Consider the following 16,085-nt stretch of genomic DNA (forward strand, 5'->3'; position numbering starts at 1 on the left):
CCCGCCCACAGGCGCCGATTGGCCGCCGGAGCCGCCCGTTCGGAGGTAGTGACACAGGAGGCGGCGGCCCGGCCTGGTGCAGGGAGGGGGCGGCTGGGGCCGGTTACCGGGGAGACCGGGCAGGTGAGGGGGGGTCCCCGCCCGCCGAGAACCCAGGAGTCCGGCCGGGCTGGGCCCGGGGCCGCTCGGCTTCGAGGGGCCCCAAGCAGGAGGGTCCCGGCCCGAATGTCCCCCGCTACGACCTGCCCCCCCCCGAGGGGCGGCCCCGGGCCGGGGGGGCTGGTCCTGCTCTCCCCCCCCCGAGGGGCGGCCCCGGGCCGGGGGGGGGCTGGTCCTGCTCTCCCCCCCCCCGAGGGGCGGCCCCGGGCCGGGGGGGGGGGCTGGTCCTGCTCTCCCCCCCCCCCGAGGGGCGGCCCCGGGCCGGGGGGGGGGCTGGTCCTGCTCTCCCCCCCCCCCCCCGAGGGGCGGCCCCGGGCCGGGGGGGGGGCTGGTCCTGCTCTCCCCCCCCCCCCGAGGGGCGGCCCCGGGCCGGGGGGGGGGGCTGGTCCTGCTCTCCCCCCCCCCCCGAGGGGCGGCCCCGGGCCGGGGGGGGGGCTGGTCCTGCTCTCCCCCCCCCCCCCGAGGGGCGGCCCCGGGCCGGGGGGGGGGCTGGTCCTGCTCTCCCCCCCCCCCCGAGGGGCGGCCCCGGGCCGGGGGGGGGGCTGGTCCTGCTCTCCCCCCCCCCCCCGAGGGGCGGCCCCGGGCCGGGGGGGGGGCTGGTCCTGCTCTCCCCCCCCCCCCCGAGGGGCGGCCCCGGGCCGGGGGGGGGGCTGGTCCTGCTCTCCCCCCCCCCCCCGAGGGGCGGCCCCGGGCCGGGGGGGGGGCTGGTCCTGCTCTCCCCCCCCCCCCCGAGGGGCGGCCCCGGGCCGGGGGGGGGGGCTGGTCCTGCTCTCCCCCCCCCCCCGAGGGGCGGCCCCGGGCCGGGGGGGGGGCTGGTCCTGCTCTCCCCCCCCCCCCGAGGGGCGGCCCCGGGCCGGGGGGGGGGCTGGTCCTGCTCTCCCCCCCCCCCGAGGGGCGGCCCCGGGCCGGGGGGGGGGCTGGTCCTGCTCTCCCCCCCCCCCCCGAGGGGCGGCCCCGGGCCGGGGGGGGGCTGGTCCTGCTCTCCCCCCCCCCCCGAGGGGCGGCCCCGGGCCGGGGGGGGGGCTGGTCCTGCTCTCCCCCCCCCCCCCGAGGGGCGGCCCCGGGCCGGGGGGGGGGCTGGTCCTGCTCTCCCCCCCCCCCCCCCTGACCCTGCCTCCTCCCCTCAGGGCCCGGCGGGCCGGCGCCATGGCGCACTTCGACACGGAGTACCAGCGCCTGGAGGCCTCCTACAGCGACTCGCCGCCGGGGGAGGAGGATCTGCTGGTGCACGTCCCCGAGGGCAGCAAATGTGAGCGGGGCCCTGGGCCTGGTCTCCGACACGCCCGGCAGGGCAGCTCCCCTGGGCTGGGGCGAGGGGCAGGGTGCAACCCCCCCGTCTCCCAAGCCCTTCCGTGGGGCGGGGGATCCTCTCGATGCCCCTAGCTATGGGCCACTGCTGCAGGCCAGACGCCGGGTCTGATCCAGAGTGGGGACTCCTATTCCTTGCCCTGTGTAAATGCAGTAGCCGCCCTTTTGAGCCTGGGCCCCAGTCGGGGGCGACTGTGGGGTCCCAGCCCGCTCCGTGCCCTGGGTTGTGTCACGAGAATAACTAGCCAGTGGCAACCAACTGACCCCCCTCGCTGGGCAAACCGCCACGTAGCGAGCCCCAGTCACCCCCTTTGCCTCCTCTCTCTGCTGCAGCTCCTTGGCATCACATAGAGAACCTGGACCTCTTCTTCTCTCGCATATCCTTGCTGCATGCCGGGGGGTGGCTGCTCCAGCCCTAGCAGGATGGTCAGGCCAGCATCAGCTTGACACAGCGTGTCCATCTGGCACAGATCGGAGTTGGAATAGTCGGCGCAGGTCCCGTCTCCTCCGGGTTGGGTTGCTCCCTGCCCTGTGGAGTCCAAACGGGCCAAGCAGAGGCGTTGCCACCCCTTCCCTTGTGGGAGAGGGTTGTAGGGGACAGAAACGGGTCTCTCCAGCCCTTTGATGATGGCTTCCTGGCCATTCTTTGTCGCTCTGATTGTTAGGCTCTGGATATGTCTTTACCTCCCTCTGTGCTGGCCAGGTCCTGCCCTTGCAGACTTTAGAGAGGGCTCTGGGGGGTGGTCTGTGACTGGAGTGTTCACAATCCCCTGCTGGGGTGTGGTGGGGGGTTGGATTTCTGTGACAGGCTAGCATTACCCTCAGCCTGGGACAGGCATGGAGGCTGAACCCACCAGCATTTTGTAGCTAAGCAGAGAGTACACTTGCTTGGCAGCCTCTGTCCTGACTGGTGGCTAGGGGGTGGCTTGGCGTGGGAGAGGTTTTCTCTCGGCTGGTGGCCGGAGAGGAGGGGTTGCCAGGCTGTTCTCCTTGACTGCAGCTCCCACGTCTATAACCTGCATCAGAAGAACGGCTTCACCTGCATGCTGATTGGCGAGATCTTTGAGCTCATGTACGTCTGGAGTCCCCCTGCTCTGGGGGTAGGGATGCCGGGGAGGGGGCAGGTTCTCTCCATGCTCTCGCTGCCGTTGGGGTGAAGGGCCTTGTTCCCTTGGGCCCCAGCATTACCGCTATCCCTGCACAGCCATGGCTGAGAGTTGGGTTTCAGGGGGTGAGGTGGGAGGTTGTCAGGCCACTCCCCTTTCAATCAGGACCTGTCTCCCTCTCTCCCCCCACTCTTTTTTGGCCATCTCCATCCCCAGGAATCTGCCCCCATCATGCCACTGAGGTGTAACCCAGTGAGGTGTAACCCAGGACAGTGAGGTGTAACCCAGTAGCCACTCCTGGCTGTGGTATATTAGGAGTTGGGGGCAGGAGGAGCATTCCTCTCTGGGCTGCCCTTCATGGCTGCTGCCTTTCCCACAGGCAGTTCATTTTCGTGGTGGCCTTCACCACCTTCCTCGTCAGCTGCGTTGACTACGACATCCTGTTTGCCAACAAGATGGTGAATCACAGCCAGCTCTCCAGCGAGCTTGTCAAGGTGACGCTGCCAGATGCCTTTCTGCCTCCCAGCATGTGCAGCGCAAGGTAAGGGCAGCAGCCACACCTCTGCCCCCAGCCCTGGCAGCCTGCCACCCTCCAAAGGCCATGTTAGTGCGAGCTCCCTCTTTGCCCATTTCCAGACGGGAGCTAAAGATCCAGTGGGAATGGCCAAACCTCACCCATGGCAGCCCTTGCCCTCATCATCGGTAGAGGCATGTAGCCTGCCAGGATTGCAAGTCACTGGTTTGTCTTGGTCTGAGTGGCCAAGCTGCATTGTATTCTGGGTCATGTAATCGCCAGGAGTTGCGTCTCTGGGTATGTGCTTAATGGCAGGGTTGCTGTGTGCTATTACACAGCTGGTTCATCCCTCCCCAGATGTGGCTACATTCTGGTGGTGGGTGAAGCGATCCCTTGACAGTGTGTATAGCTTGGGCTCCTGTGGGATGAGGCTCTGCTGTGGGGCATGCCTTCTAATTGCCTTCTATGCCTAATTGCCTTCTATGACGAGATAACTGGCTCTGTGGATGAGGAGAAAGCAGTGGATGTGTTGTTCCTTGACTTTAGAAAAGCTTTTGATATGGTCTCTCACAGTATTCTTGCCAGCAAGTTAAAGAAGTATGGGCTGGATGAATGGACTATAAGGTGGATAGAAAGCTGGCTAGATCGTCGGACTCAACAGGTAGTGATCAATGCCTCCATGTCTAGTTGGCAGCCGGTATGAAGCGGAGTGCCCCAAGGGTCGGTCCTGGGGCTGGTTTTGTTCAATATCTTCATTAATGATCTGGAGGCTGTCTGTACTGACACTAAACTGGGAGGAGTGGTAGATATGCTGGAGGGTAGGAATAGGATACAGAGGGACCAAGACAAATTAGAGGATTGGGCCAAAAGAAACCTGATGAGGTTCAATAAGGATAAGTGCAGGGTCCTGCACTTAGGACGGAAGAACCCAATGCACAGCTACAGACTAGGGACCGAATGGCTCGGCAGCAGTTCTGCAGAAAAGGACCTGGGGGTTACAGTGGACGAGAAGCTGGGTATGAGTCAACAGTGTGCCCTTGTTGCCAAGAAGGCCAATGGCATTTTGGGATGTATAAGTAGGGGAATAGAGAGCAGATCGAGGGACGTGATCGTTCCCCTCTATTCGACATTGGTGAGGCCTCATCTGGAGTACTGTGTCCAGTTTTGGGCCCCACACTACAAGAAGGATGTGGAAAAATTGGAAACCAGACTCCAGCGGAGGGCAACAAAAGTGATTAGGGGGCTGGAATACATGACTTATGAGGAGAGGCTGAGGGAACTGGGACTGTTTAGTCTGCAGAAGAGAAGAATGGGGGAATTTGATAGCTGCTTTCAACTACCTGAAATGGGGGTTCCAAAGAGGATGGATCTAGACTGTTCTCAGTGGTAGCAGACGACAGAACAAGGAGTAATGGTCTCAAGTTGCAGTGGGGGAGGTTTAGGTTGGATATTAGGAAAAACTTTTTCACTAGGAGGGTGGTGAAGCACTGGAATGGATTACCTAGGGAGGTGGTGGAATCTCCTTCCTTAGAGGTTTTTAAGGACAGGCTTGACAAAGCCCTGGCTGGGATGATTTAGTTGGGGATTGATCCTGCTTTGAGCAGGGGATTGGACTAGATGACCTCCTGAGGTCCCTTCCAACCTTGATATTCTATGATTCCATGCCAAAAGGCAAGCATTGCTGTGAGTCTCTTCTCCCTTGCAGAATCCAGCAGAATGGATTTCTCATTTCCATCCTGCTGATAGCGGGGGTTTTCTGGATCCATCGACTCATCAAATTTATCTACAACATTTGCTGCTACTGGGAGATTCACTCCTTCTACATCAACGCTCTCAAAATCCCCATGGTGAGTGACCCTGGGGCTGGAGAAGTGGGCTGTTGTGGCTAAGCAGGGAGCTCCCGCTGCATTCGCCCCCCAGCTCAGGGCTGCCTTGCTGAAGCTGTAGGAGAGGGGTTCACCCACCCATTGCCCTCAAGGGTTTTGGTCTCTCCCTCTTTCGGACCTCCTTTGGGAGTTAAGTAATCCTGTGTATCTCCTTACAGCTTGTTTTCAGGCAAACCCGCCCCTGCACGCTGTGTGTGTCTGGGTGTGTCGTGGGACAGCTCTGTTCTGCTGACTATCTGCCAGCCAATCACTTTGCTTTATAACCTCTAGGCTTTTCTTTGCCACGCTCACAGCAGTGTCACAGCCTCAGAGGTGTAAAGCAGTTTATTCTCATGTCTTCCCCAGGAGGTGGGGCAGGATCTCTCTCCCCATGTACAGGTAGGGAAACTGAGGCATGGAGCAGCTAGGCGTTGCCCAAGGCCATGGGGGAGTCTGGCAGAGCTGGGTATTGAGCCCCAAGTCCCAGCCCAGGGTCTCTCTCAGAGAGAACTTGGATAAGTTGAGTAACAGCAGGATCCTTTACATTAATTTTTGAGAGGCTATGAGCCTGTGGAATAGGCAAGGGCCTGGGACTCGAACACCTGGGTTCTCCTCCCAGACAGCTGCAAGCTTCCCATGGGGCACTGGGCATGTCCCATCACTTCTCCGTCTGGGAAGGGGGAAGCTATGAAGGGCTCGGAGCTCTCAGTGGGACGAGTGCCTCGGCAGGAACGGAGACATCAGAACGCCACCCTTTGCGTGCGTGTGGCGATGACACGTGTAGTTCTCTAGCTCTTTCCTGCCAGCCCGGGTGGGGTGAATGAGGCTCCCCGCCCCCCCAAGGGCTGCGTTTATCCCTCACTGGGAACCCCAGAGCAGCACGCAACAAGCATCCTGCTGAGCAGGGTGCAGCATTGATGTGAGACGGAAACACCCAGCATGCAGCGTGGCCCGTGTCTGTGGCCCGTTGGAGCAGTGCCTGCTTTGTAGCGCTCCCCGTACAGCACTTACCCTGCGGGCCCCAGTTGATCTCCCCCAGGTTCTAACACTGCCTCCTCTCCTCCCGGCCAGTCCAACCTGCCCTATTACACCTGGCAGGAGGTGCAGGCTCGCATTGTGCAGATCCAGAAGGAGCATCAGATCTGCATCCACAAGAAGGAGCTGACAGAGCTGGACATCTACCACCGCATCTTGCGCTTCAAGAACTACATGGTGGCCATGGTGAACAAATCGCTGCTGCCCATCCGCTTCCACCTGCCCGGGCTGGGCGACACCATCTTCTACACCCGCGGCCTCAAGTACAACTTTGAGCTCATCTTCTTCTGGGGGCCCGGCTCGCTCTTTGAGAACGAGTGGAGCCTCAAGGCGGAGTACAAGCGGGGCGGCAACCGCCTGGAGCTGGCCGACAAGCTGAGCGCCCGCATCCTCTGGATCGGCATCGCCAACTTCATCCTCTGCCCCCTCATCCTCATCTGGCAGATCCTCTATGCCTTCTTCAGCTACACCGAGATCCTGAAGCGGGAGCCGGGCAGCCTGGGCGCCCGCTGCTGGTCGCTCTACGGCCGCTGTTACCTGCGCCACTTCAACGAGCTGGACCACGAGCTGCATTCGCGCCTCAGCAAGGGCTACAAGCCAGCCTCCAAGTACATGAACTGCTTCATCTCCCCCCTGCTCACCATCGTGGCCAAGAACGTGGCCTTCTTCGCTGGCTCCATCCTGGCCGTGCTCATCGCTCTCACCATCTACGATGAGGACGTGCTGGCCGTGGAGCACGTCCTCACCACCGTCACCCTGCTGGGCGTGGGCGTCACCATCTGCAGGTGAGACGGGCCGGCGCGGCCCGCCTGCCCTGGGGGGAAGGGGGAGGCCCTCTGCTCCCAGCCCCCCGAGGCTGCAGATCTGTCCTGGGCCACAAGTGAACATAAGTCTGCTTAGGGAGGCCCAGGACTGGAAATGGGGAGCAGTGGGTCAGGCCAGGAGTGAGAGGCACTGGCAAAAATCTTTGGGGCGGGGGGGGGGGGAAAAGGCTGGGGCCAAAATCCTGGTGGCGGAGGGGGGGTTGCATATCAGGACTGAGGGGCATTGGCAGAGCTAGTGTGGGGCCTGTCTGGGGTGGCAGGGGGCTGCAGGTCGGGACTGAGAGGCACTGGCAGGGCTGGGAGTAAGCAGAGCTGGAGTAGCAGGAGGCTGCAGGTTAGGGCTGGGGTAGCAGGGGGCTGCGGATCGGGACTGAGGGGCACCGGCAGGGCTGTTGGAGAAGCTCTCGCAGCCCTTCTCTAGGCGTGATCTCCCCCCAGCATGAGACTCCAGGCTGGGGTTCTCTGGGAAGTGCTGTCCTTCCTATCCTTGTCCTGCTCCCCCTATAGGTCCTTCATCCCCGACCAGCACCTGGTGTTCTGCCCAGAGCAGCTGCTGCGGGTGATCCTGGCACACATCCACTACATGCCTGACCACTGGCAGGCCAACGCCCACCGCTACGAGACCCGGGACGAGTTTTCTCAGCTCTTCCAGTACAAAGCGGTGAGCCCGGCCGCTCTGGCTAGCTCGGAACCGGGACAGGATTGGACTGGCTCTGGCGCTCAGCTAGGGGCACTTGTGGCGCCCGGGGGGGCAGGGCTGGGGTCTCTGACACACGGGTGCCACCTCAGGGCCGCTGTCTGTCGGGCTGCGATGCCCGGAGAGAGGCTGGTGCATGCGAAGGGGCGGGGCTGGGGCCGTGGGCCGTGTGTGTGTTGGCTCAGCAGCTCCTGTGTGGTTCCCCAGAGCAAGGGATGTGGGTGCGTGGGTGGGGGACCATTGGTCAGCTGGGGGCAGAACACTGCGGGGGCGATGCTGACGTGGGGCTGCTGTTCCAGGAACGTTCCCTGGGCGGCCCCTCCCAGTCACCGTGCAGCAGCCCCCTCGGCCTGCCCGGGCTGCTCTTGTCGCTGCCTGCTGAGCACCCACCTCTCCCTTCCCAGGTGTTCATCCTGGAGGAGCTGCTGAGCCCCATCGTTACCCCCTTGATCCTCATCTTCTGCCTGCGGCCCAAGTCCCTGGAGATCATCGACTTCTTCCGGAACTTCACCGTGGAGGTGGTGGGTGTGGGCGACACCTGCTCCTTCGCACAGATGGACGTGCGCCAGCATGGGCACCCGGCGGTAGGGCCCGCCTGCAGCATGGCGTGTGCTGGCGCGTTCCCTTCCCCCTCCCCCTGCACGTGGGGGGTCCTGCCTGTGGCTGGAACCGAGGCGTGGGCTGACATCACCCATGGAGTTCTGCCAAGCAGCCTGTAGTGAGAGAGCCCTTACACGCTGCACCTCTGCAGCGGCTGCCAGCCCCAGAATACTTGAGGCCAGGCTGCGCCAATCAAGCTGAAGCGTTGCATGGTGGGACCTGTAGTCTCAGTGGGCTGTGTTGTTGCAATCTCATATCTAACATCCAGGCACGCTCTGTGGGGTGCCCTGTCCCTTGGGTGCATGAGCCCAGCTGGCCAGGTGAGGGCTCGTGCTCTGGAGTGGGGGCACGTGATGCTGCCCCTGGGTCTTGGAAGGCCCTGGAGCTGGGCGTGCTTGGCTATGGTGCGCTTCTCCTCCAGCGAGCCGTGTCCCAGCGTCTGCGTGAGGCCGAGCTGCAGCTGCTGGGGGGGGGTTCCTGGTTTTGTGCGTTGATGGGTTTTGTGCAGCCTGGCCCTTTGGGGCTCCCCAGGCCCCCCGGTGGGTGTATAGCAGGCCCTGGACGGGTCCAAGGCTGGGTGTGGAGTGGACCCCCTCACCCCACCTGTGTGCTTTGCAGTGGATGTCAGCGGGAAAGACCGAGGCCTCCATCTACCAGCAGGCCGAGGATGGCAAGACTGAGCTGTCCCTCATGCACTTCGCCATCACCAACCCCAAGTGGCAGCCGCCCCGCGAGAGCACGGCCTTCATCGGCTTCCTCAAGGAGCGCGTCCTGCGCGACAGCAGCGTGGCGCTGGCCCAGCAGGCCGTGCTGCCTGACAACGCCCTCTTCACCTCCATCCAGTCCCTGCAGTCAGAGTCCGAGGTGCCCCAGCTGCGGCGGTCGTGCGTGGGCGGGAGAGGAAGGGCTCTGGTGCTCCAAGGCTGCCTGGAGGGCAGGGGTCTTGCAGTTGCCCAGCATTGTCTAGCTAGCCCAGCGGGGCTGGCTCAGGTGGCTGGTGCAGTGAGTTTGCTGGGTCTGAACTGGGGTTGGGTTTCCAGGGAGAGCTGGGCCCGTCTCCGAGGGTGTCAGCATGTTCTGGCCTGTGATCAGGCAGAAGGGGCTGCCGTGGAGGGTGGGGTGTTCTGGGGTTCTGCCCGGCAGCATGGGGGGCTATAGGATCTGGAGTGCCCCAGGGAGCTGGGTTGGGGCCCTGTCCTGTTGTCTGGTGGCTGCCTGTCCAGGGCTGTGACTCCCCCACTTCTCACTGCAGCCTCACAGCCTGATTGCCAACGTGATCGCGGGCTCCTCGGCCCTGGGGTACGCAAGCCACGAGCTGCAGGCCTCCCGCCAGCTCTCCGAGGTGGCTTCTGCCCTGCGCTCCTTCTCCCCACTGCAGTCAGCCCAGCAAAGTCACAGCGGCTTCCAGACGTCCGGGTCCCATGTGGAGGGGGCACCGCCCCGGGCCCACAGCACCATGACGGCTTCCGGGTAAGAGTCTGCTGAGCTGCGCCAGGGACCTTGCGAAGCCCAGGCCCTGCTCCTGAGGTGCTGGGTGCCCCTCGTGTGCCTGAGACCGAAGGGATTGCTCCCCTGGGCCCATGCTGCCCCTGGGCACTGCTGGGAGCAGCTCACAGCGCCTCCTGCTGGCACGCTCTGCGGTCTGTTCCTCGCCCACGTGCCTGGGGATTAGTCCCTGCAAGGGCGGGGAAACTGGGCTTCTCTGAGCCCTCCCCTGCAATGGAGCAGGTTACACAGATGACTAGAACAGGAATTGCCCCGAGGGCTGGCTCCTTAGGTGACTGCTCCGCCCCAGGAGGGGGTGCTGGAGTGCTCCTGACCCCCTGCAATGGGACACTGCCGCAGCCTCGGACACTGGCTGTCAGTCCCCTGCTTTGGAATCTGTGGCCCTTGGGGGGGTCCTGTGTTGGGGCTGGACCCCACTGAGCGAAGCCTACATGTCTGGGCAGAGGGGGCCCTTTCTGAACCAGTGCAGGGAGTGGGTGAGGTGTCACCATGGGACACCCCGTAGCCAGCAGTGCAGTGGGGCTGGGCCAGGGTACATCCCTGATCGGCTCGAGAAGGGCTGTGCTGGATCCCATGGGCCTGCTAGGGCCTCGCCCCTGGGCAGCAGACCCCACCCCTACAGCCCTTCTCTGTGTCCCGGCTGCAGCACAGATGCCAGAACAGCGAGCTCAGGGAGCAGTGCCTGGGAGGCCCAGCTACAGAGCCTGATCCTGTCGGAATACGCCTCCACGGAGATGAGCCTCCATGCGCTCTACATGCACGAGGTGAGCGGCCTGCGCCCCAGGCCAGGGCCCAGACACCGGGGGCCAGGGTGGGAGAGGGCAGCTCGCGTGGGGTCTGTCTGCCGAGGCAGGCTCGCAGCACTGGGGGTGCAGGGCGGCCTGACAGCTGGAGAGAGGTGTGCTGTACCCGGGGGGAAGGGAGGTCCAGCAGAGACAGCCAGGTACATATCCTTCTTTGCAGTGCTCCCCGGCGCTGGCTGGCTCTGCAGGGCCCCACATGCCACCCCGGAGCGCGGGAGGGCGAGGGCTAGTGCAGAACAGCCCCCATCCTGCACTGGAGTCGCAGAGGGAGCGGCGGGACCTGGCAGTGCAGGGGGAGAGGGAAGGAGCCAGCACCACCGTGGGGCTGCCGCGGGGCCGCTTTGCCCTGGGCTCCTGCGGGCTGGATGTGGGGTGGGGCCGTGGCTCTGTCCCGCTCCCTGCTTGCCTGACCCGCCCCGTCGTGTTGTGCACAGTTGCACAAGCAGCAGACCCAGCGCGAGCCCGAGCGGCACGTCTGGCACCGGCGGGAGAGCGACGAGAGCGGGGAGAGTGCCCCGGAGGAGCCGGACGCTCAGAAGGGCGCCCCCGCCGCCATCCCCCGCTCTGCCAGCTACCCCTTCTCCTCGCCGCGCCAGGCCCTGGAGGAGTCGGCCACCCTGCAGACGGGCTTCCAGCGCCGGTACGGCGGCATCACAGGTACGTGCTGGGGCCGCTGGGCGGCACGGCTGGGGCGGCCTCGTGCTGTGGGACCCCCCTCCAGACGGGTCCCTCACTCCAGGCGGAGCCTGGGAACCTCTCAACATATTCCCTGTCCCCCTGGCCAAGGGGCGCTGGCAGCGCGGCCTTCGGAACGTGCCGTGGGTCCACGCGCTGGCTTGTCGTTGTCGGGGCGCTGGGTCGTTGTTTAAATGCTAGCGGAGTGTTGGAGATTTCCCCCCCCCCCCCCCCGTGCCAGGAGATCGGCTGGGGCTGGTGGCTGGCACGTGCCACTGCGCGGTAGCCCTGGGAGCCCTGCTTATCCCTGGTTGGCAGTGTGTGTGTTGAGGAGAGTGCCATGGGCTCCTGCCGTGATGTTCCCATGTCACCCTGCGTGCTTTGGGGAGGAGCCTCTACCGGGGAGCTGTTGGCTCCCACCCAGGAACAGCCCCTCCCTCACTCGGGGGGGTTGGAGAGATTGGCGTAGAGCCCCCGGACTGGTGTCCTGCTGGCACCAGAGCCTGTCTGACCCGCATCTACACGTTCTGCTGACTCTTCTGTGCCCGTGCCGCAGATCCGGGCACAGTGCACAGAGCCCCGTCGCACTTCTCCCGCCTGCCTCTCGGGGGCTGGGCTGAGGACGGACAGTCGGTGCGACACCCGGAGCCGGTTCCAGAGGAGAGCTCAGAGGATGAGCTTCCGCCTCAGATACACAAGGTACGGCCCAGGTGCCCGCCCTGTGCCCGGCTCTGCTGGGGGCGGGGAGTGGTGTGTGCAGGGCATTGCTTACCCGGGTAGTGAATGCTGCCCTGACTGGGTGGGGCTGGGACTGCTGGCAGGCCGGTGGCGGTAACTCTCTCCCCAGGAGAAATTAAAAAGACGGACTTTTCAGCCTGAAAAAGAGCCAGCTAAGGGTGGCTCTGGTAGAGGTCTATAAGATCGTGACTGGTGTGAGGAAGGTGAATAAGGCAGTGTTGTTTACCCCTTCCCATAACACTAGAGCCAGGGGTCACCCAGTGACATTAACAGGCAGCAGGTTTAAAACAAACAGAAGGAAGTGTTTCTTCACACAACACACAGACAACCTGGGGAACTCCTTGCCAGGGGATGTTGTGAAGGCCTAAAGTATAACTGGGTTCAAAAAAGAACTAGATACGTTCCTGGAGAATAGGTCCAGCAATGGCTACTAGCCAGGATGGGCAGGGTCACAACCCCCTGCTCTGGGTCTCCCTAAACCTCTGACTGCCAGAAGCTGGGAATGGGTGACAGGCTGGATCATTCAATAATTGCTGAGTTCTGTTCATTCCCTCTGAAGCACCTGGTCCCGGCCCCTGTCAGAGGCAGGGCGCAGGGCTGGATGGCCACTGGCCTGACCCAGCATGGCTCTCTCCTCCAGGTGTAGCTCTGGGGGCTGAGGATCGCATGGGATTCTGGACTCTGGAGCAGCCTGGGCAGCAGGACCTGGGGTCCCGACCCCCTCGCCTGTCCCCCAGAGGTGGGGCGGGCAGAGGTGCCTAGCGCTGACGTTCATGCCCAAGGGACAGAACCACCACGTCAGCGCCTTGCAGTGGAAGCTTCTGTACAGACGTGTGTCAAACCAACGTCACTCTGGCTCGCGTTGGGTGAATGCGTGTGTGAGTACATACGTGTGTCCGTGTCCGCATATGTGTTGTCCGTGTGGGAGGGAATCGGCAAGAGCTGCACGGAGCACCGCAGAGCCTGCGAGAGGCCAGCGACCTGCAGCTGGCAGGGGGAGCTCCGAGTTCCGGCTGCCGGCAGGAGAGGCTGCTGTGGAGTCCCTGAGCAGAGCCAGCGATGCCTCTTCCACAGTCCAAATAAAGACCCACTTTGAGCTGCAGACGGCCCAGCCCAGCCCAGGTTCCCACGGGGGGAGGGACGCATCTGAATCTATTTTTGTAAGAAGGGTGGAGAGTTGGTTTCCCCCGAGGCCGAGCAGGCTGGAGTCCGACCCTGCTGGGAGAGGGACTGGCTCAGGCTTTACAAGGCCGCGCCCTCCGCCAAAGCCCATGCAGCTGCGTGTGTTCTGGCCCCGAGCTGTCCTGTCTGTGGTGCAGGGGGCGCCACGGCTCCCGGCTCAGTGCTCCCCCCAAGTGATCCCCCGCCCCATTTGCTGCTGCTATTGTCCATGAGTCAAGGCGGCTGAACTCCTCTAGCCTCAGAGCGCAGACAGCCTGGCCAGCAGCAAAGTGAACCCCCCACGCTGCCCTTCCAGCATGCCAAAGCCCTGCTGTCTCGGGGCTAGAGGGGAGCTCCATCTCCAGGGCCTCTCTGCTGAACCTGCCGGCCAGCGGGCTGCTTCTCGTACTGGCCCTGGCCCTCTGGGAACTACACCGAGCCCCCCTCCAGCAGCCTCCAGGGCGGGGAGAGGCACACTCCTCTGCCCCACCCCCTCAGTCAACACTAACCTAGCAAGTCAAAGGAAAGAATCAGGTGACTAAAGTAGCTTTGTTCCCCCTTTTCCCCCCTCCCTGGTGCTATGGGGAAGCCCAGCCCAAGGGGAAGTCTGGCCTGGGCCTCTATCACCTGACAGGACCCCTTGCTGGTTAGCTGGGGCCACACTGTGCCTCTGAATGGTCCCTGGGCCAGGATCACTTCCCCTCAGCAGGGTCCCATCCCTGCTGCAGGCCACTAGCAGGGCCCTGTTGCAGTGCCAAACAACGGCTCCCATCCTGCTGCCAGGAGATCTCCTCCGGGCCGTCTCAGCTTTTCAGCTAGTCCCCCCTGGCCCTGAGAGATCCTGAGCCCACGGGGCAACTCCAGTTCCATCTCCCCTTCCCCGACTCGGAGCCGGGAGCCTCTGCCCAGTGCACTCGGCCTTCAGGTTCAGGGGAGGTTCTGCTACACCTGCTCTGTCTGCCCCGTGTGGCCATCGCTGTGATTTCAGGGCTGCTCTCCAGCCCCAGGTCCTGCTGGCGCCCTCCCGGCTGGGGGCCCTGCAGACGCTATCCCGAGCTGGAGCTGACTGCGGGAGCTGGCAGGCACCAGGCATCCAGTCTCCATGGCAGAACTGGGGCCAGGGGGGAGAGGCAAACCAGACCCCCCCCATCATAGGTGGCCAGTGGGGTTGGGGGGGCTGTGCTGCTGCCTCCCTGCATGACCTCAGAGGTCCAGGGGACCCCCCCCCCCCCAAACTACTGGAGTTCATTATAAATTATTAGCACAGGGGCGGCCAATCACGGCACGGGGAGTGGGAGGCTTCAGCCAATCAGAGTACAGCTCTCCTAGGTTTTGTGAGTGACAGCGGCAGCTCCAGGCTGATTGCTAACCCCTTCTCCCTGCATCCACAACTGACAATCGCCCGCATGGCCCCCCCAGCCCCGCTCCTTTGGCCTCAGACCAGGGGCGCCCTGCTCCCCCAGCGCTGACCCCTCCTAAGAGCCCAACCGCTGCGCTCCCTGCCCGAGCCAGTGCTCGGGCTCGGCCCCATGGTGCTCTGCACTGTACCGCTGGGGGGCAGGACTCCTGGGTTCTCTCCCCAGCTCTGCCACTGGCTTTCTGTGTGATGTTGGGGCGGATCACTTGGCTGACTCTCTGTAAAGCAGGGCTGAGGAGGCTCCCCTGCGGCCCAGGCTGCTCTGGCATCCTGCCTGTTGGGCAGAGCACTGACTTCTGGCCGTGGGGGGGCTCTGCTGCCTGTTCCTTCAATACCCTCACCCGGTTCCTCTGATGGGGCTTGGGACCCCCTGCCTCTCTGTGGTGCAAGCCCTGAGCTTTACTAGCCCAGCGTACTGGTGCTTTACAGGTTTGATGAGGGACAAGGTGCTTCAGTGGCCTTTGAAACAGGGCAAGTCTCCAGCACACCATTGCCAGGCCGGCCCCTCTCTGCCCTGGGGCCTAGACCAGCCAGACCTCAGGCTCCCGGCTGGGTATGGACCCCTTCACAGCAGGGAACGCTCTCCCTCGGCCAGGCATGGCCAGAGCGCAGCCCGCAGCGGTCTCCGGCCAGTGTGGCCCTGGCAGGGGCTGTGCACTCTGGGAAATGTAGTCTCCATAGGTCGCACCCCCGCATTAGTGGCTGCCCTCGGCCGTGCTCTGTACGTAGTAGCTGGGCGGAGCTTGTCCCCCCTGCCGCTGCGCTCAGCCCAGAGCTCCTGTTCTTAGAGCATCTCCAAGCCTGAGCTGCAGCCTCCCCCAGGAGAGCTCTGTGCCCCAGGGAAGGCTGGGCCTTTCTGAAGGGGGGCTGGCAGCTGCGGCTCCTAGAGGCGGGGGCAGGGAGGCAAGGCCTGGAGCAGCCGGAGAACCTTGCCATGTGCTGTGCTTGTATCTGTCCGTCTCCTGTGTGCCCGTGTGCATGGCAAGTTGCCCCCCCACCCCCCGTTCCACTTGTGACCCCAGCGGGGGGTGTGCGGGCGCGGAGCTCTTTGGGAATGTGCTGGCTAGACAAGCTCGCGCCCCTTGCTGTAGAGCCATTTAATAAAGAGGGGGCATTTCATTCACGCCGGTGTCTGGGCCTGTGTTAAAGGGGAAGCTGCTCACCCTGTGTCCTGGGAATCCAGCTGGGGTGCTCACGGGGTGTGTGCCCCAGCGCTGGAGCCCTGATCAAGCCCTGTGCCCCTGCAGGAACAGCCGAGAGCTGCAGCAACAGGGAGCAAAGGGTGGCTCTGACCTGCTGCCCTGGGCGGAAGAGCTAGAAACCCTGGCCCAGTCTGTGCCCTGGAGCCCAGCTTGGCTGCGGCCTGTCCCGTTCTCTCAGCCTGCTGCTTAGGGAAGGTCAGCGGGGCCTGGTTTGCCGCTGGCCCTGGGCCAGGCCGGACCACTTCCTGGGGACAAACCAGTGCTCGGTACGCAGGCTGAGGCTGCTCTGCCAGACGATTAAAACTGCAGCCCCCTCCCTCTTCCACTGCCTGACAGCCTAGGCGTGCCCTAGTCCCTGCCAGGACACAAGCCGAGCCTGGATCATAGCACCTGCAGGGAGGAGCACTGCTGTGGGGAAGGGGAGGGGGAAGGGCAGCCTCAGGGAGGCCATGTGGGGAAGGGAAGCCTGGCCCGG

General features: G+C 63.7%; 1 protein-coding gene across 3 annotated transcripts; it reads left to right on the forward strand.

The window, feature by feature from the left end:
- The first annotated feature begins 49 nt into the window (after positions 1-49).
- Positions 50-15,517, forward strand: ATG9A (autophagy related 9A). 3 transcript variants are annotated; one of them, XM_074966978.1, is made up of 15 exons: positions 50-123; positions 1,287-1,408; positions 1,801-1,844; positions 2,475-2,539; positions 2,953-3,114; positions 4,793-4,934; positions 6,024-6,772; positions 7,319-7,472; positions 7,913-8,092; positions 8,727-8,972; positions 9,361-9,578; positions 10,261-10,378; positions 10,852-11,074; positions 11,649-11,791; positions 12,471-15,517. In XM_074966978.1, exons 2-15 carry the CDS (start codon positions 1,306-1,308, stop codon positions 12,474-12,476), a joined length of 2,553 nt encoding a protein of 850 aa, XP_074823079.1. In that variant the 5' UTR covers positions 50-123; positions 1,287-1,305; the 3' UTR covers positions 12,477-15,517. The 3 variants fall into 3 exon arrangements, with proteins under 3 accessions (XP_074823079.1, XP_074823076.1, XP_074823078.1); XM_074966975.1 differs by lacking the exons at positions 50-123; positions 1,287-1,408; positions 1,801-1,844 and having other exon boundaries at positions 2,407-2,539; XM_074966977.1 differs by lacking the exons at positions 50-123; positions 1,287-1,408; positions 1,801-1,844 and having other exon boundaries at positions 2,407-2,539; positions 6,051-6,772.
- Positions 15,518-16,085: the final 568 nt, after the last annotated feature.

The sequence above is a fragment of the Natator depressus genome, chromosome 11 (assembly GCF_965152275.1).
Source record: "Natator depressus isolate rNatDep1 chromosome 11, rNatDep2.hap1, whole genome shotgun sequence".
NCBI classification, from domain to species: Eukaryota; Metazoa; Chordata; order Testudines; family Cheloniidae; genus Natator; species Natator depressus.